The sequence below is a fragment of the Amphiura filiformis genome, chromosome 20, assembly GCF_039555335.1.
Source record: "Amphiura filiformis chromosome 20, Afil_fr2py, whole genome shotgun sequence".
Lineage (NCBI taxonomy): Eukaryota > Metazoa > Echinodermata > Ophiuroidea > Amphilepidida > Amphiuridae > Amphiura > Amphiura filiformis.
In genome coordinates this window covers 56,643,818-56,664,750 of record NC_092647.1, presented here as the reverse complement: position 1 = coordinate 56,664,750, position 20,933 = coordinate 56,643,818, and the positions used below count along the sequence as shown (strand labels likewise).

Here is a 20,933-nt window from a genome sequence, read left to right as displayed (position 1 = left end):
TTGGAATAAATGGTTTTAGACATTTTGGTTATTAGGGACCGTTCACAAACACTTGTTGGGAGGGTGGGCTGATGCAAAAAGGGTGGGGGCCTGAAAATTTTTGATCCTCCTGGGGGGCCTTGAAAAAAATGACCACAAATTTTCCCAGGAAAATTGAATTTATATGCTTTTCTATGGGGTTGACCCATAATTTTCATGTAAAAAGGGGGGGGGCCTGAAATTTTTGAGGTCTGTAAAGGCGATGAAATTTTTTGGCATCAGGCCCCCCAACAAGTGTTTTGTGAACGGTCCCTTAGGCTATTGGATTTTGGTCGAAATGGTAAATAGGACCAAATGGTTATTGTACCAAATGATAATGGGACCAAGTGGATGTAGTAAAATCTAACAAATTCTCACACATCAAATTTAATTTATTAGGGATTCATTCATGAAAACCACACTTATACCAGAACATTTTGTGATACTATACTATTTCTTCATCATTATACCATTATTTCTCCAACTGAAATCCTCACGCAAATCAGCCGGTCCTAAACGCTGGGCCATATCGCCGTTGTTTAGTCTCAAACAATTAAGCTACCGTTAGGTAGCGCAGTATGTATAGGCATATGAATGTAAATTATTGACCAAATACAGCCAAAAATGGGATATTTGGACATTAAAAAGTCACTTCTAGGTAAAACTTGCACTCAGTTGTTATTAATAATCTACATACTGATGTTATATAATATTTTCTTTCTGAATAATACAGATTGTAAATAGTATTAGACAATATTAATATGCTCATTTTGATTTTGTTTATTTAGGAGCTATTGCAAAATGCAATATTTTAAAGACCCCTAAAAAAAAATTGGAAAAAGATACCACAATAGAGAAAGCATTTTTTATAGGCAAAGGATGGGAAATGTTTATCTAAAAAGGTCATATCAAACTCAGCCTGAATAAAGGCAATAATTAAGTTAGAAATTAGGTAAAATTTGCATTTTTTCTCATTTTTGACATTTTGAAAATATGGCTATATTGAGTTTATGAAAAATCCACCTTAAAGAAATTGCTGGCTTCTGCAAATTTGTGAGGAGATTCACCAATATATGTATTTTCAATACCAATTTGTTTGGGACCTGTTGAATTATGGAGTTTCCTACAATATTTCCTGGAAATGCGATGAAAAACTGCTTTTTAAAACATATTTTAGGTGATTTTGGAGCGATTTTTAGGGGTGGTCATATTTTTAACGGGGGCTCCAGAGAATTTTTTAGTGTCGTGATTGAAAAGTGTTATCAAAACCTATCAATGTCCCAAAATATTATTGATGGCGGCCGACCTTCATCTTTCACGCCTGCAGGAAATTAGAAAATATGCCACTTAAACTGACTGAAATCTTCCACCAACTGCCTAAACCAGGAATGTTTCTGTTTTTAAGAACCGCGAAAGCCAGGTGACCACATTGTGCTCAATATTCATGATTATGGTCAGTGTTTCGATTTTGGCCACAAAACGCCAAATTACTTACCAATCTGTGAAATTACCCTGTAGCTGTGTCTGGTTGTCTGACGAAGCAAGGCTGCTTAACATTTAGCACTGGGTGTCGATGGTTACATAAACAAGCAATCAGGTGAAGCATTGGTTGCACAGCAAGCAACCAACCTGGTTGCAGTCCAACAGGCAATCAGGTAACCATGGATGCAAAACAAGCAACCAAACCTGGTTGCACAACAAGCAACCAGGTGAGGCACGGTTGCACAACAAGCAACCAGCCTGGTTGCAATACAAGCAACCAGGGGGCATTGCCCCTGCCTCTGATCCTACTTCCGTCGATCCGAAAATGTTAGTTTATATAACCATGTACCCCGAATCTGCCTGACAGGATCATGAACCTGGTGGTGAGCAAAATAAGAAAGACAAACGATTTGCATGGGCAAAAAGGATGGTCTAGTTGATAACCTCAATTAATATTGCCCTAAGTGTAAACTTGTGTATGACTATCATATTATAAACTTTGACCTATCTACGACTTATCAGTCAACATTTGGTCACAATCAACTGCCTAAAAATGGGTGCTGACCATTTTGCTCTGTAACAAAATGTCCTACATAGTATTCGTTTTTATTGTTATATAAGAAGGCAATATTTACCTCGTGTGGAGCTCATATTTTGACTTTGACAATTTTGCTAATAACTCCAGACTGATAAGTCGTAGATAGGTCAAAGTATATATTTTTTAATCTTTATGACCACAGGAATATTTTTAAATAGGTTTTAACCAAAATTTTCCGCGTAAACGTTGACTCTGGATATCTCGGAATTCCCAACAACTCAGATTGTTAGATTCTTATTCTCAACAACTCAGATATCAACATAAAAGCAAAAATGTTAGTCATACCTAAATTTAAACACAATCAAGTTCTGTGCGATGAAGAGAAACTCTTGTCCAGTGAGATTTTACAGAACAACAAAATAGCTTAGTGTTTTTGAAGTACAACACATTTTGAAAGCGTAGTCAAATGTTCATTCAAGGTTGGATCCTGCTCATTTTCATACAATCTAATATCCAGGCCTAAATGAGGATTAAATATGAATCCGGTTGCAATTGCTTGTTTTAAGTCTTTTCTTTATTTCTGTAAACATGGTAAATAGCATGCCACTTTTCACTTTTCTAAAAAATATGATACTTGCCCGAAAGGTATTGGGAGATTCCTTTTACAGGTGTGCACTCTAGAGATCAAGCGTGTACATGTTATATCATAAAATTGGATACTGGTAAACTTACAGAGACTGCTTTGTTTCCAATTTAATGTATCTTGACTATGCAAACAAGCTAGTTAACATGGTAAAAACGCCAAATTACTTACCAATCTGTGAAATTACCCTGTAGCTGTGTCTGGTTGTCTGACGAAGCAAGGCTGCTTAACATTTAGCACTGGGTGTCGATGGTTACATAAACAAGCAATCAGGTGAAGCATTGGTTGCACAGCAAGCAACCAACCTGGTTGCAGTCCAACAGGCAATCAGGTAACCATGGATGCAAAACAAGCAACCAAACCTGGTTGCACAACAAGCAACCAGGTGAGGCACGGTTGCACAACAAGCAACCAGCCTGGTTGCAATACAAGCAACCAGGGGGCACTGCCCCTGCCTCTGATCCTACTTCCGTCGATCAGAAAATGTTAGTTTATATAACCATGTACCCCGAATCTGCCTGACAGGATCATGAACCTGGTGGTGAGCAAAATAAGAAAGACAAACGATTTGCATGGGCAAAAGGATGGTCTAGTTGATAACCTCAATTAATATTGCCCTAAGTGTAAACTTGTGTATGACTATCATATTATATACTTTGACCTATCTACGACTTATCAGTCAACATTTGGTCACAATCAACTGCCTAAAAATGGGTGCTGACCATTTTGCTCTGTAACAAAATGTCCTACATAGTATTCGTTTTTATTGTTATATAAGAAGGCAATATTAACCTCGTGTGGAGCTCATATTTTGACTTTGACAATTTTGCTAATAACTCCAGACTGATAAGTCGTAGATAGGTCAAAGTATATATTTTTTAATCTTTATGACCACAGGAATATTTTTAAATAGGTTTTAACCAAAGTTTTCCGCGTAAACGTTGACTCTGGATATCTCGGAATTCCCAACAACTCAGATTGTTAGATTCTTATTCTCAACAACTCAGATATCAACATAAAAGCAAAAATGTTAGTCATACCTAAATTTAAACACAATCAAGTTCTGTGCGATGAAGAGAAACTCTTGTCCAGTGAGATTTTACAGAACAACAAAATAGCTTAGTGTTTTTGAAGTACAACACATTTTGAAAGCGTAGTCAAATGTTCATTCAAGGTTGGATCCTGCTCATTTTTCATACAATCTAATATCCAGGCCTAAATGAGGATTAAATATGAATCCGGTTGCAATTGCTTGTTTTAAGTCTTTTCTTTATTTCTGTAAACATGGTAAATAGCATGCCACTTTTCACTTTTCTAAAAAATATGATACTTGCCCGAAAGGTATTGGGAGATTCCTTTTTACAGGTGTGCACTCTAGAGATCAAACGTGTACATGTTATATCATAAAATTGGATACTGGTAAACTTACAGAGACTGCTTTGTTTCCAATTTAATGTATCTTGACTATGCAAACAAGCTAGTTAACATGGTAAAACGCCAAATTACTTACCAATCTGTGAAATTACCCTGTAGCTGTGTCTGGTTGTCTGGCGAAGCAAGGCTGCTTAACATTTAGCACTGGGTGTCGATGGTTACATAAACAAGCAATCAGGTGAAGCATTGGTTGCACAGCAAGCAACCAACCTGGTTGCAGTCCAACAGGCAATCAGGTAACCATGGATGCAAAACAAGCAACCAAACCTGGTTGCACAACAAGCAACCAGGTGAGGCACGGTTGCACAACAAGCAACCAGCCTGGTTGCAATACAAGCAACCAGGGGCACTGCCCTGCCTCTGATCCTACTTCCGTCGATCAGAAAATGTTAGTTTATATAACCATGTACCCCGAATCTGCCTGACAGGATCATGAACCTGGTGGTGAGCAAAATAAGAAAGACAAACGATTTGCATGGGCAAAAAGGATGGTCTAGTTGATAACCTCAATTAATATTGCCCTAAGTGTAAACTTGTGTATGACTATCATATTATATACTTTGACCTATCTACGACTAATCAGTCAACATTTGGTCACAATCAACTGCCTAAAATGGGTGCTGACCATTTTGCTCTGTAACAAAATGTCCTACATAGTATTCGTTTTTATTGTTATATAAGAAGGCAATATTTACCTCGTGTGGAGCTCATATTTTGACTTTGACAATTTTGCTAATAACTCCAGACTGATAAGTCGTAGATAGGTCAAAGTATATATTTTTTAATCTTTATGACCACAGGAATATTTTTAAATAGGTTTTAACCAAAATTTTCGCGTGAACGTTGACTCTGGATATCTCGGAATTCCCAACAACTCAGATTGTTAGATTCTTATTCTCAACAACTCAGATATCAACATAAAAGCAAAAATGTTAGTCATACCTAAATTTAAACACAATCAAGTTCTGTGCGATGAGGAGAAACTCTTGTCCAGTGAGATTTTACAGAACAACAAAATAGCTTAGTGTTTTTGAAGTACAACACATTTTGAAAGCGTAGTCAAATGTTCATTCAAGGTTGGATCCTGCTCATTTTTCATACAATCTAATATCCAGGCCTAAATGAGGATTAAATATGAATCCGGTTGCAATTGCTTGTTTTAAGTCTTTTCTTTATTTCTGTAAACATGGTAAATAGCATGCCACTTTTCACTTTTCTAAAAAATATGATACTTGCCCGAAAGGTATTGGGAGATTCCTTTTACAGGTGTGCACTCTAGAGATCAAACGTGTACATGTTATATCATAAAATTGGATACTGGTAAACTTACAGAGACTGCTTTGTTTCCAATTTAATGTATCTTGACTATGCAAACAAGCTAGTTAACATGGTAAAACGCCAAATTACTTACCAATCTGTGAAATTACCCTGTAGCTGTGTCTGGTTGTCTGACGAAGCAAGGCTGCTTAACATTTAGCACTGGGTGTCGATGGTTACATAAACAAGCAATCAGGTGAAGCATTGGTTGCACAGCAAGCAACCAACCTGGTTGCAGTCCAACAGGCAATCAGGTAACCATGGATGCAAAACAAGCAACCAAACCTGGTTGCACAACAAGCAACCAGGTGAGGCACGGTTGCACAACAAGCAACCAGCCTGGTTGCAATACAAGCAACCAGGGGCACTGCCCTGCCTCTGATCCTACTTCCGTCGATCAGAAAATGTTAGTTTATATAACCATGTACCCCGAATCTGCCTGACAGGATCATGAACCTGGTGGTGAGCAAAATAAGAAAGACAAACGATTTGCATGGGCAAAAAGGATGGTCTAGTTGATAACCTCAATTAATATTGCCCTAAGTGTAAACTTGTATATGACTATCATATTATATACTTTGACCTATCTACGACTTATCAGTCAACATTTGGTCACAATCAACTGCCTAAAAATGGGTGCTGACCATTTTGCTCTGTAACAAAATGTCCTACATAGTATTCGTTTTTATTGTTATATAAGAAGGCAATATTTACCCTGTGTGGAGCTCATATTTTGACTTTGACAATTTTGCTAATAACTCCACTGATAAGTCGTAGATAGGTCAAAGTATATATTTTTTAATCTTTATGACCACAGGAATATTTTTAAATAGGTTTTAACCAAAATTTTCCGCGTAAACGTTGACTCTGGATATCTCGGAATTCCCAACAACTCAGATTGTTAGATTCTTATTCTCAACAACTCAGATATCAACATAAAAGCAAAAAAGTTAGTCATACCTAAATTTAAACACAATCAAGTTCTGTGCGATGAGGAGAAACTCTCGTCCAGTGAGATTTTACAGAACAACAAAATAGCTTAGTGTTTTTGAAGTACAACACATTTTGAAAGCTTAGTCAAATGTTCATTCAAAGTTGGATCCTGCTCGTTTTTCATACAATCTAATATCCAGGCCTAAATGAGGATTAAATATGAATCCGGTTGCAATTGCTTGTTTTAAGTCTTTTCTTTATTTCTGTAAACATGGTAAATAGCATGCCACTTTTCACTTTTCTAAAAAATATGATACTTGCGCGAAAGGTATTGGGAGATTCCTTTTTACAGGTGTGCACTCTAGAGATCAAACGTGTACATGTTATATCATAAAATTGGATACTGGTAAACTTACAGAGACTGCTTTGTTTCCAATTTAATGTATCTTGACTATGCAAACAAGCTAGTTAACATGGTAAAACGCCAAATTACTTACCAATCTGTGAAATTACCCTGTAGCTGTGTCTGGTTGTCTGACGAAGCAAGGCTGCTTAACATTTAGCACTGGGTGTCGATGGTTACATAAACAAGCAATCAGGTGAAGCATTGGTTGCACAGCAAGCAACCAACCTGGTTGCAGTCCAACAGGCAATCAGGTAACCATGGATGCAAAACAAGCAACCAAACCTGGTTGCACAACAAGCAACCAGGTGAGGCACGGTTGCACAACAAGCAACCAGCCTGGTGCAATACAAGCAACCAGGGGGCACTGCCCCTGCCTCTGATCCTACTTCCGTCGATCAGAAAATGTTAGTTTATATAACCATGTACCCGAATCTGCCTGACAGGATCATGAACCTGGTGGTGAGCAAAATAAGAAAGACAAACGATTTGCATAAGCAAAAAGGATGGTCTAGTTGATAACCTCAATTAATATTGCCCTAAGTGTAAACTTGTGTATGACTATCATATTATATACTTTGACCTATCTACGACTTATCAGTCAACATTTGGTCACAATCAACTGCCTAAAAATGGGTGCTGACCATTTTGCTCTGTAACAAAATGTCCTACATAGTATTCGTTTTTATTGTTATATAAGAAGGCAATATTTTACCCGTGTGGAGCTCATATTTTGACTTTAACAATTTTGCTAATAACTCCAGACTGATAAGTCGAGATAGGTCAAAGTATATATTTTTAATCTTTATGACCACAGGAATATTTTTAAATAGGTTTTAACCAAAATTTTCCGCGTAAACGTTGACTCTGGATATCTCGGAATTCCCAACAACTCAGATTGTTAGATTCTTATTCTCAACAACTCAGATATCAACATAAAAGCAAAAATGTTAGTCATACCTAAATTTAAACACAATCAAGTTCTGTGCGATGAGGAGAAACTCTCGTCCAGTGAGATTTTACAGAACAACAAAATAGCTTAGTGTTTTTGAAGTACAACACATTTTGAAAGCTTAGTCAAATGTTCATTCAAAGTTGGATCCTGCTCGTTTTTCATACAATCTAATATCCAGGCCTAAATGAGGATTAAATATGAATCCGGTTCCAATTGCTTGTTTTAAGTCTTTTCTTTATTTCTCTAAACATGGTAAATAACATGCCACTTGTCACTTTTCGAAACAATGATATTTGCCCGAAAGGTATCGGGAGATTCCTTTTTACAAGTGTGCACCCTAGAGCTATAGATATCAAACGTGTACATGTTATATCATATATCATAAATTTGGATACTGGTAAAGACTGCTTTGTTTCCAATTTAATGTATCTTGACTATGCAAACAAGCTAATTAACATGGTATCATTTTCAGCATTTTTGCCATCTACTGCTGATAGCAATGACACATTACAGTTAACTAGCTCAATGCATTACCACATTTGTTTCACTTTCTGTTTGCTTTAGGCTTATACATTGATTGATTGAAAATTGTGCACTCACCCACATGTTGTGCTCCTCCAATTCTCAATTACCGTTGGTGCATCCAGCTCTTACCTAATTAGCGACTCCAATCCTCATCTTCGCCAACCATCCAAAATGCCACAAAAATAAAACCACAAAGAGAAATGTTATTACATTTAAGAGAATATAATGTGAACACCACCAAATCAAGCTCCTATTCTTTCACATGTTAAAAGGTACAGAGGAATGCGTCAAAAAATCCCTGGTTCATTCAAAACACCAATTTGCCTAATGTTTATGAAATCTTCTACCATGACACAAACAATTTTATGGTAGATGCGACTCGATTTTTCACGGCGGTGCATCAAAAACTATGCACGCAGTAATGTTACAGCACACCGTCTCTATGTAGTGACGTCATCCATCAGGTGTTGTAAAACCAAAAACGTGCCTTAAATTTCCTCAGAATTGTAATATTTTTATGCTTAGATGTTGAGAAAACCATCCACAAAGTACAGCTATCACACACACACAAAAATAGACACACCAGCTTTCATTTCAAACTTTGTTTCCATTAAATCAACCTGGTGTGGTTCTCAGAATGAAAACACTATTTATCTTTACCAGCCATTCAGCTCGGATCCGATTTGGTGGCGTGAGATACAACCATGTACACTCCCTAGATTTGACCACAAAACACCAAATGAATTACTTCCCAATCTGTGAAATTAGCTTTTAAAATTACATACTTCAGTTTCTAGTTGAACAGCTGTTCACCATTTACCTCTGGGTGTTGCCTGCAGACAGACAAGCACACACAACATTGAGCTTCTAATATGACAATCAGGAAGAATAGGAGGAACTTGGAAAGAAAGAAGTATGACACCCAAACGGAACAAACATCCAAGTCTGTCTATGAGTCTGTCCGCCTTTATTCTCGGAACTGACAGGTCGCAGCCCCTCAAACTTGGTGGGTAGATGTGACATGGGCCAAGTCAGAGCAAGTTTGCATTTGTTAGTCGATTTCTACCACAGAGACCCCAACCTGGGGTCTTGTCGCTTGCTACCCATAGGTTGCCATGGCCATGTAAATACTACTGTATACGCTTGGTGAGAGGATGTAACTTAAAGAATGACCACTAAAATAAGACAATGTCACAGTCATTTTAGGGTAATTCGGGGTCAAATTGTCATAGATTTGTAGTTTCATGAATTCGGTTACGGAGCAAACTTGGATACCCTTCCTCCCACCAAGTAGCGTCGCCGTAAGTCTTACGGTTCCCCAGATACAGCTCCGGACGGACACACATACATCCATCCACACACACACACACCCACACACCCCCGCACGGACAGACAGAAATAGTGTTTACTAAGTCCCATCCTGAACAAAATTCAGGCGAGACAAAAAGTGCAGAAATTTGGACACAAAAAAAATCCAACAAATCGCACTTTTGGGTTTTTACTGGGGGGAAACAGGTGGCAATAGTTTTGACTGGGGGGCATTTCCTCCATGCCCCCCATGGTGCCGCCACTGCCGTTTTGACTACGCAAACAAGCTGATTAACATGGTATCATTTTCAGCATTTTTTGCTATCTACTGCTGATAGCAATGACAAATTTCAGTTAAATAGCTCAATACATAACCACATTTATTTCACTTTCTGGTTCATTTGCAAATGCTTTATATGCATTGAATTGAAAACTGTGCACTCACCCACATGTTGTGCTCCTCCACTGTTCAAGTGAACATTCTCAATTGCTGTTGGCACCATCCAGCCTCACAAGCTTGCCCTAATTAGCGACTCCAATCCTCTTCTCCACCAGCCATATCCGAGATACAAAAAAAAAAAAAAAACCACAAAAAGAGAAATGTTATTTATACATGATAAAACAACCCTGTGCACATAATGCCAAATTTACCAATTTACCAGTCTGTGACATTAGCTTAATTACATACTTCAGTATCTGGCTGAACCACTGTTCAACATTTATCTCTGGGTATTGCCCAGGCGGCGGATGACATGATCGAGCCGGCAACTTGTGAAACCGCCCGGCCGTATGGCATTTTCCAATATAGTCGGTTAGTTTCATTATCGAACCCCAACGGTTTTAGCTTGTATTTATATTATATTATTTATCATCATGGGCCTATTTGTTTGTGATATTTCAAGCGTTTTAAAATTTCAAAATAATCCCATTCAATTACACGGTTGACGATGAAAATTTACTGAATTTAGAGAATGCAATGCGGCCACCACCTGGGTATTGCCTGTAGACAGACAATAACTATTATGACACATTTTAATACAATTGTGATTTGTCTTTCACAAAATAAATAAAATTTCCAAAACTACTAAATTCAGTTATTCTTGAATATCAATTTTGTGATTGACAAACGTTTTCTACAAGTTCTTAACTCACCATGTTCAAATAATAATACTCACATTTATATTATAAAATTGGGTACAAAAATACAGTTCTCTTGTACTGATTATATAATATGAAAAAGCACCAAACAACTTTTAATCTTGTTTCTATAATAAATTTCTCATTTCTCAAGTGAAATCAAAACACTTACTTCAAATGATTTCCAATAGGGAATATGATAATATTTTAGATGCACAGCCAGGGGCATCGCTAGACCAATATGATTCGGGGGGTGTACAGTATGGTTTGCCGACGGAAATTTTTTGTATTTTGTTGACCCACTTTTTGTTTAGCCAGGACGGCGCTCAGAAATCTAAAAAGTGGGGGGGGGGTAGGAGTCTATTTTTTTTACAAATAAATTGTTTAAACTAGTAACTACTATACCATTGACAGTAGGTCTATTACGTTACAACACATTTTCGTAACACATTAATCATTTATATGGCTCACACAATTTGCCGACAATCACACATACCTTTGACTACATTTGCCGACAGTCACATGGTTTTGACGACAGCAGTCAAATTTTGCCGACAAAATTGTGTATTGGGGGGTGTCACAACCCCATACCACCCCTCTAGCGACGGCCCTGTGCACAGCTATGCATAAATATTCACTTTTAATCACCAGCAATCATGTTTGAATGAAAAATAAATTACTTAAAAAACAAAGCATGCATTTCCATAAACACTTCAATAAATAAGATGAATTTACTCACTTCATGTAAATGTCTTAGTTGACTTGCTGCAAAATGCAGATGACGTCATCACACAAACTCCAGGCTACACTAGCTTTTCTGAATATCATCTCACAGATGGTGTGTTGTAGAACAAAAATTGACCAATTTGCTTCACAAGCAAAACTTTAGATATAAGTCTCAATACTTAACTATCTTTTGAACTACAATTTAAATTACCCATTGCAAAAATGTGTTGCTAACTCCAAGATCTAAAACATGCAAGTGAAATAAAAATGCATCTTGGTTGCTAAGTAGCTCCAAGAATCCTAAATAATTATGCATGTTCTATTGTCTGCCACAAAGTTGAAAAACTACAATACAATGAAAATGGAACAGTCCATATACTTGAACATAATGGACTGACTTAGACTCTGGGTTGCCAAAAGATTTCAGCCCGAATCGCGGGTCAAATAATCGAAAAGTCGCCCAATTTTTCTCTTTACCGTTGGTTTCTATGGGACAGGAAATTCGGAAATTGTCAAAAGTCGCGGGAAAAATCTTCAAAAGTCGCCAAATTGGGCTTCCAAATCACGGGTTTGGCAACCCTGCTTAGACTCCCTGAGGATATCCCATTGAAATTAAAATTTAGAAAGCTCTGTGGATATGAAAGGTGTGAAATACAGACTTGAACTGGCAACCCAAAATCTCTAAATCCAAAATCTCTAAATTAAAAACTACTGCAAAAATATGAACTCGGCTGTGACAAGGGTTAGGGTTATGGTTAGGGTCAGGCAGGGTTAGGGTTAGGGGTTAGGTTTAGGGGCACTTGGAAATTTTTGCACTGTAAAATTAACAAAATTATAGTAAAATTGTCCATATTGTTGTAATTATGGGATAACTTTACTCCCAGACACTTTCCTGCAATTTTACTTTCAGTGTGTTTAAACAGGATTAAGAGGAAGTTGGGGATACACAGTTTGATTACATGTGGTGTGTGTGTGGAGGTAGGTAGGTGGTTCTGATCACAAAAAGGTGTTTTGCTTATGGCTGGTTACCGTAAATTAAGGGAAATTTCGCAGGCATCCGTTAATTTACGGCCCTTTTTTACAGCGTGGAGTCAAAAATTTTTTACTCCCCTCCAGAAAACCTGAAACATTTTTGACCCCCCTTTAGACATACAAAAAAAAACTGGTAAAATTAACATGTGAAGTCATTAAAATTACCCAAGGCTGATGACCTTCTAGCTTAGAATTATGATTTTGACTTCAGATACACTGTATTTTTTATGTTTTATTCAATTTATTGTTTTAATAAGTGCTCCAGAAAGTGACCAACTTACAGGAGGATTTCGTGATCCTAGCATCCTCTTTTTATGACATTTTTTCAGTAGATATGCACGAAAAAAGCTTATTCCCAAAATTTCAGTTGATTCCGATTTTGCGTCTGCAAGTTATGCATGATTTAGTGTATTACACTGCTCCATAGGCCACTGTTATAATTTTGTTCTGGTATACCAGAACAAAATTAAAATTTGGCAATATTTTTGCTAAACGAATTAATCTGCAAGAAATTTTCAGCACATGAACATTATGCAGCCAGAGGTATCCAGTGGTATAAAAAGCTCAACTTTTTTTGAGAAAAGTGGGGGGATAAGGCTGTGGATCACAAAATGCCCTTTTAAGTACCTGGGGCACTATTTAGGTTGAATATGGTATATACTTTCTTCAATTCAAAAAAGTTGAAAATTAGGCCTAAAAATTGTTTGATTGGCGTAACATTAAAAAAAAGTAGGGTAGGTCGGTCAGCAATTAAAAAAAAAAATTGTACACACATTTTAAGCGGTAAATTGCGTAAATTTAAACTTTTTTTTTAAATTTCAATTTAAAAAAATAAAAAATTTTGCAAAAATATAAGAAAAAAAGTCCAGGTCGGGCCTATTGTTAGGGTCGGTCAGGTTACGCCAATCAAACAATTTTTTTAGGCCTTATTTGGTTTTTGCTATCCCAGTATGCATGCATAAATTTACAAAAGTGCACAAAGCAAACTTAGCATAGGCACTGCACCAAACTGTGTGTATGCCATTCTGTATTTATATAAGTCTTGTCTATTACCAGTTTAACAGAATTTGAGCTGCCTCTGGTGGATTGGCCACCAATGCCAAGAGAAATTTTAATTAAAATACTTTCTAGTGCCCATTTAACTTTGACATAATATTTACTAGATTTGGTTTACCAATTTGATCTGATACTTAGCTATTAAAATAAATGATGTAAGACAATGTGAGACAAACTTATTATATATGCAAGAAATTATGATTTTAATGACTTTATTATGCTTGGGCAAAATGACATAAAATAAATTGAGGGAGCAGAAAACCCCGGTCACTCGATTACCAGTTAAGATCTTATATCATTGTGTCATCCAAGCCCACAACTGGCACCCAGATAATCTCAACTAATCATGATTCCCTACTCTCTCACTACGTCTTAGTGGTCATATGCGCTTGAGTGGTAAATATAGTGAGAAAATATTAATTATCACAAATCCATTTAATATTATTTCAATTATAGTTTTGTGCAAAAATCAGGCCAAATGTGGTCAACATTCAAGTTTCCTGGTCGAGATATGATCTATATTGCATTAAATGTTGCTGCGATATCGTGACATGGAAAACCTTGGCGATGCCCACCCTTATTAAATTTTAATGGTCTCAACTGGGAATTAAGTGAGCCTGGGTACCACAGATTGTTTGCTCTCTTAATCTTTTATAAAGTTATTGCATGCTCAAAAATGTTACGCAAGCTTTCAAAACACTGTACTAACTTTAAGAATTTACCATAAAACTCCCAATAACCAATATCAAATTTGTTAATTTTAATGGATAAAACAGAAATGGAGGCAGATCTTAAACCAAACCCATCAGGCCCTTGCATTAGTATCCAGTTTTAACAACCGTTTATCAGTGAGAGCTGGTAGCCTAATGGGTAGGGCGTCTAAGACCGGTAGTTCGTGGGTTCGAATCCCATGCTGGCACATTCCCTTGCAAGTTGGGTTGTGCGCCGGTCGGGATTTGTGTTTATTTGGTGTCCTGTTTAATTGTAACACTTTGGGTTTGTAAACTGTTCTCCCTTTATTATTAATTATATTAAATTTCCTCTTTACTTGTAGCGAGCAGTCATTCTCCATTGGGTTTATTAATATGCAGGATGCGTAGCCCCATTACCCCTATTTGCAAAAATTAACTCTCAAAAAATCACCACTGTAATGAGATTTTGAGAGATAGATGAATGTCACATAGAGTGATAAATGTTGGCAATTGTTTATAGTATGGTTTACAAACCTTATTAGTACACTGTATAAATCATTACTGATCATTCTCGGTTACCATCCCAAATGCTAAATCCCAACATGCTAGCCAGTGAGATTTTCAGCAATAAGATACAGAGAGTTGATTGAGTATGTGTTAAGTACATAAGGACCACACAGGTATGGTTTGCAATTTTCAGCCATTTGATGGCTCATTTTTCTAAATTTGTTGAAACTGTAAATTTACCAGAAAATTTATATCGATGGATCCAATTTTCTTGGAAAATTGGTATAACAATGGGTCCACTTCTTTGATTCTGAGAGGTATCTTTCTACCCAAAATAAACCAAGGTATTAATTGTCACTCAATCAACATTGTGAGTTAAAGTTCCATTCCTAACAGTTTTCACTTGTGATCACCTCTCACATTGTATCAGGTCCATTAAGATTTGGATGACCATCTCATCTGAAACAAATAGCAACATAAAAACAATTTATCAACATAATCACTAAGATTGTTAATTTACTTTGCTAATATCATCAAGGACCATCAGGCCCATTTGCAGGATTTCATTGGGGGGTGCTGATTTTGAAAAACTGGACTCTTTTTCCAAGGGGGGGGGGCAATTTTGTGAAAAGTGGACTTTCTTCCCAAAATGTTGACCTTTTTTGTCCAAAAAAGCATAAAAAAATTTGTTTGGCTCACTATGCTCACAAATTCTGAAATTTTGGGACTCTTTGTATACTTTTCAAATTTTTTTTTTTTGTTTGGGGGGGTTGCAACACACACCCCTGCGTACAGGCCCGAGGCCAATTCATGCCCTTAGCTGTGAAATATCTGTTCCGTCATCAACTTTCACTGAAAATGGACACACCGTCATGTTAAACTGGTCCACATTTTGTGACACTTTCTATAGGTTGTTTGGCATATAATTGGCGAAAAAAATGAAACTTGTTACATTGTGTATTGATATAGAATGGCATGCAAACAGTCAAACGCAGCACATGTGTGTTGTTTAGTGTGTGACTGGTGCGCTTATCGAGTGTAGGTTGGTACTATATTGAGGCATGCAGTAACAAAAACAACAAATTTTTGCTAATTATAAGCTGAACAAACTAAAGGACTTCACATTTGCAAATCAATACCAGCTAATGCCAATTAGCGGGACAAAATGGATATTGAAGACCATCTTGCTGATTTTGGTGAAGAAATTTCACAACCATTTGGACCCATAGGATAGTGTATCAGCAGGCATGCAGTGATTTTGATGAAATTTGGGCACAGGGCCTGCCTTAGTTCTATACACTGATTACACCTTCATTTCTCAAGTTAAAATATGATTGAAACTAAGAATCTCCTCTTTTCTTGATACCAAAAAGTCCCTAATTTTGTGTGTACTGGACACATATGTGACGTGTCATGTCCAAAGGAGACACTTTTGGGCAGGTTATCAATTTTGAGGTTTTTACATATCTTAAATATAGAGATATTTTGCTCCACAACGCCATTTTCCTCAATGAAATCGGACATTCCAAAGCGAAGATAATGAGTTCGTAACTTATGGTATTATCGACAATGTTGAGAGTAGGAATTACCTTGAAAAATGTCTAAAAAAATACAAGATTCCAGTTATATTCCGGTCTGAAACTATCAGACAATATTTTATACATTTACATCACAAATTCGCAATAAACCCAAACCCCGGGCAGATTTTTGGCTATTTCTCCATTTACGATCCTGCCCAAAAGTGTCTCATTTTGACATGACACGTCACATATATCAATGTGATATTGAGATGATATAATCACTGATACCCGATCCAGTCCACTCAGGCTTAAATAATATTTTTCAATCAAAATTGAGTTATTATCAGGTTTATATGTAGTAAAAAACTCCCTTTCTATCAGTCCAAACCCCGTGTTCACAACTGATTTGGTTCAAAGTTACAAAATTTTTGCACGAAAGCACTTGCACGAAAGGTTAAAAGGTTGATAAAAATGACCTGCATTGAGAGTCAGTCAAGTGACGCTGGAGGACAAACAAACTATTATCATCCTCTATGAATCTTTGGTGCGTCATTCAAACCCATGCTTTGTAAGGAATACTACATGTAGCACTCTGTTGGTGATATTTCATTTTCATGTGCTCCAATATCGTTGATGTGCCTCCAGGGTTAGTGACCTGTGGCGTACATGAAACCTCCCTATATAACCTTAACCTATTTCTGGCTATATCACAGTTTTGTATTTGCCAACATTAGCCTGAAAGGACTAAATCAGGTCACATATTTATGTAGCATGAATATTACATAATGAAATGACCATGGATTTACAAATCTGACTCACTTTGTAATTGTGTACTAGGCTCCCTGAGTTTCTTGGCTAGCACTGCACTTAATAGGCTTCTCAATTCCTTGAAAATAACTGCTGTCCTAGCTGGGGCCTGAAATATGCATAAAGAAGAACACTCAATCAGGTAGTATCGTAAGCAATGCAATAATAACTGTAAAGCCAAACAATATTCCTTGTTTTCTGCATGCTTATGATGCTATACGCCGTAGAAGTGATGTCATAATCAGATTAACTACCATAGCAATAAATGAATACAATTTTTGAATAGACCGCCCTGCACTACAAGCAGATTGCACTAATCACCTGTGTACGTCAAGAAACAAAGATTGAGTACAATACCGCTTTTCAAAGATACTTATCTTACAGGTGCGAGTTATCAACCTTTCTTTGACACATATGGTTCAATGCATCGGTACCTAGTGAACGTTGTAGTGCAGGGCGGTATAGTCAAAATTGTATTCATCTATTGCTATGGTAGTTAATCTGATTAACTACGTCACTTCTACGGCGTATATACATGTGTGCATCCCATCTCACACAAATTGATGCTGGTTACTGATAGCCATCAATGTGACAAGGCCAGAGATTACATGGAACAATGATTTCCATGTGTACTCATCTTGTACTATAGAACAATTCATGTACACATACCTTTATTTGCACATTGCATGATTTGTTTGTTAAATAATTATTTGCTATAGACCACTTGACATCATTGTTTATCAACAAAGGTGAGGAACTGGTCTATTGATATGCTTGAACAAACTGCTACACTGTTCACTGGCTTTCTTGTACTATATGAAATGTGGTGGGCAATATAAAATGCATGTGCCCTGAGCTGAGCAAACTATGATGCATACGCACAGTCGCACAATGCAAGGCAAAGAATAATGGAAATTGCCATAATTCGCATGCATACTGCCGCGCAATGACTTCACATGTCAAGTGGTCTATTGATAGGTGTATCTAATTTTTTGTTAAAGGGCATATGTAAGTTGTAATTAAAACGATTCAGTGCCTGAGGAGTCCTGAGCCTGCCTATGGCCAATATCCCCTCTATATTTCACATTTGCATATACACAAAAAAACAAGGCCGACCCTTGGGGCCTCCCCGGCGCAGGGTGGGGGAAATTAACACACCTCCACCAAAGCCACCCGAGAGGATTAGGATAATTATTGACAAAACAAAATATCAATGATCAAGATATGCCAATATGATAATCAATTCACTTGAATTTGACTTAATTACGTAACCAAATAACTTGGCGGTCTTACCTTAAATTTGATCCAGTCATCCACAGAGACAAGTTTTTCTCTATGTTGTACAGCTAAGTCACCTCCAAAGAGTAGCAGTGGATAGGGAGATACTAGGGTACTGTCCCTCATGTACACTCGAGATGACTTCACCTATTTAAAGAATGATAGAACAAGTTCACAGGTTATGGTACTTCTGTGGTATCTCCTGAGTGGTATTCAGAAAAATGACCATCCGGGGAAGTGCCGCAAACATGGGTAGCATTTTCGGGCTTTTAGTATATCAATGACCCCTTTTTCTAGGCAATTTTGGTATATGGATGGGTCCTTTTTTCAACATCTTCTCAAGTTTTTTTTGGAAAATACCCAAATTTTGCCTCACTGTATCCAAAATGTTTGAAATTTCCTCAAATTTTTTGGGAAAAATTGTAAAAATTAAGATTATTTGTGTTAAAAATGTTTGAATTTTGGTATATTGATGGGTCCAAATTTCATGAAAAATTTGCTTTGCTTATTGATGGGTCCACTTTCAAATTCTAAGCAGCAGACCCCTATCCAAACCAAACTTGAGTACTCCCTTTTGTATGGTTGAAAGTGGTATCAACTTAGCCAAATTATTTGTGGATAAAAAGTGGCTTGAATTCAGTTGAAATCTCAGTACAATCAGAGTACAATAGTACACTTTGAATATGGTAACCATACTAGGCCTCAAAATTAACATTTTAAAGGCCAGAGAGCAAAAGGGTACAAATACCACTATGTACTGAAGATAAACTGGGCAACTCTACGAGTAACAGAGTACATAAACCATGTATTGTAGCAAAGATAAATTGTGTAAAGCTTACCTTTTCTAGAAACACTAAGTATCCAATCGTAAGCAGTTTCCTATTGACAGATGCAGGATGTGCTGCTACACCACCTTTCACTGTGTGTCCAGTACAGACAGCCTGTGGGTCTCTACCCACACCAGGCCGCTCTATAAAACATGTCATTGCAACGTTGGGATATAGCCCCGCTGTCAATACCGCTTTCAACAAACAGATGTTAGGTGGAGACAGAGGAAACGTGTCTGTTTGAGAAACAGTTTTACTGATTTCTAGAACTTCAGGGTATTTTTGTGCATTCTGATTGGCTGATAGTTTATTCTGTAACTTCTGAGCATGCTCAAAGCCAATTGATTTCACAAGTCTCATGAGGTCTTTCTTAACATCCTGCAAAATAAAAAAAGAAAGATATTTCACACCTTTAAAAAATCGGATAACCAGGTATTTATATTTAATTGTAGTGCTTCAAAGGAATACACAATTTCATAAAATTCAGTATCTGGAAACAGTTCTTCAATGTGAATTTCAATGAAATAACTCTACAATTAGTATACTTAATTATGTTATATGGCTATGTACTCAGCCCAATTGGCTACTTATATGATTATGCCATTTAATTAACCAATCAGGAGCACTATAAGAAAGGCAGTAGTGCCATTGAGGTTAAGCTTAGTAATTCTCAGTGTAAAGACTGGCAGGGTTTACCTTTGTCTATATGATGAAAACAGAAAACAACCTGTTTACTTTTCTTTTCTCACACATCCAGATGTTATCATTACCTGTATATTAAGAAGTGACGTTCTACTGAGGAAGTTGTTGCTACAATATGATGCCTCAGCTCTCTTTCCTTTTTGACAAGCTTCTCTCCATCTATACATAAAAAAAACCCATTGAAATCAGACTGACAGAAGTGAAGAAATCAAAACTTGTTGGGCAATCAAGTTTAATTTTCTCAGTCCATTATGGCCCATTTTGCAGCTTACATGTATAATATACTGAAACCCATCAAAAGTGGTTTTTAATTCTAGACATGATCAATTTCATGTTGGTGAATATGATTCTACAAATTATTTGAAAAAAAACCCAAAAAACTATGTACAGGGTAAACACTTAATTGCAACATCCACATACATACATGCATGCACCCCCCCCCCCCTCCACACACAGCCATCCCCACATACAAAGCTCATTTCATAGTTGATGTTGGCCTTGTTTGATGGGCATAAACGTTTGAGTCGTCCTCCTAGATATGATCAGGCAATAGACCATTTCAGAATATCATGATAGCCATTCAGATATAACCCTACATACGTCACACTGATGCTCACACCATCAGCAACTACTGTGCATGGTGAATCGCGTAATAACAATGTGTGCATTGACATAACAGGTAGGGTTAAATTAAGGATTGTCTGAAATGTTCTCTCGATGCTATTATTTCCTGATCTATTCAATCTGCCAATCTACACCCATTTATACAGTACTTACACATTCACAATGTACATTAGCAACCTTAAGGGATCTAAAATGAGCGTTTATTGCGTTTCGACAGTATTTTTTGTGGGACATGAGAGCACCTCAGACCTATCGAATTGCGTTCTGAATACGAAGCATGTCTTTCTGATATCAAATAATTTTCATTTTTTGAAAATCACAATATAATACAAATTTTATGACAAATTATAAATATTTGATATTTGTCAAATTTTGATATATAACAGTCCTCGAAGTAAATTATATAAATCTAATGATATATTCTTAAAGTGTATGTAGCAGGGAGGAAAAGCCGACGGTCAATTGAAAA

At 36.9% G+C, this 20,933-nt stretch overlaps 1 protein-coding gene and 2 long non-coding RNA genes across 3 annotated transcripts in view; all 3 read right to left on the bottom strand.

The window, feature by feature from the left end:
- Positions 1–1,830: 1,830 nt before the first annotated feature.
- LOC140142075 (uncharacterized) lies at positions 1,831–4,450 on the bottom strand. Its single transcript, XR_011857510.1, has 3 exons — positions 4,192–4,450; positions 2,853–3,216; positions 1,831–1,877 (listed from the first exon to the last, which is right to left on the bottom strand). It is a non-coding gene; the product is annotated as an uncharacterized lncRNA (long non-coding RNA).
- Positions 4,451–7,136: 2,686 nt separating this feature from the next.
- LOC140142074 (uncharacterized) lies at positions 7,137–11,883 on the bottom strand. Its single transcript, XR_011857509.1, has 4 exons — positions 11,433–11,883; positions 10,002–10,099; positions 8,324–8,401; positions 7,137–7,224 (listed from the first exon to the last, which is right to left on the bottom strand). It is a non-coding gene; the product is annotated as an uncharacterized lncRNA (long non-coding RNA).
- Positions 11,884–14,767: 2,884 nt separating this feature from the next.
- The window catches only part of LOC140142073 (ATP-dependent RNA helicase dhx29-like), a 76,484-nt gene continuing 70,318 nt past the window's right edge, over positions 14,768–20,933 (bottom strand). Inside the window, exons 26-30 of the mRNA XM_072164027.1 lie at positions 19,909–19,999; positions 19,151–19,516; positions 18,327–18,458; positions 17,046–17,142; positions 14,768–15,165 (exon numbers count right to left, since the gene is read on the bottom strand). Coding sequence (XP_072020128.1) covers positions 15,116–15,165; positions 17,046–17,142; positions 18,327–18,458; positions 19,151–19,516; positions 19,909–19,999 — 736 coding nt within the window. The 3' untranslated portion in view covers positions 14,768–15,115. The remainder of the gene's footprint in view (positions 15,166–17,045; positions 17,143–18,326; positions 18,459–19,150; positions 19,517–19,908; positions 20,000–20,933) is intronic.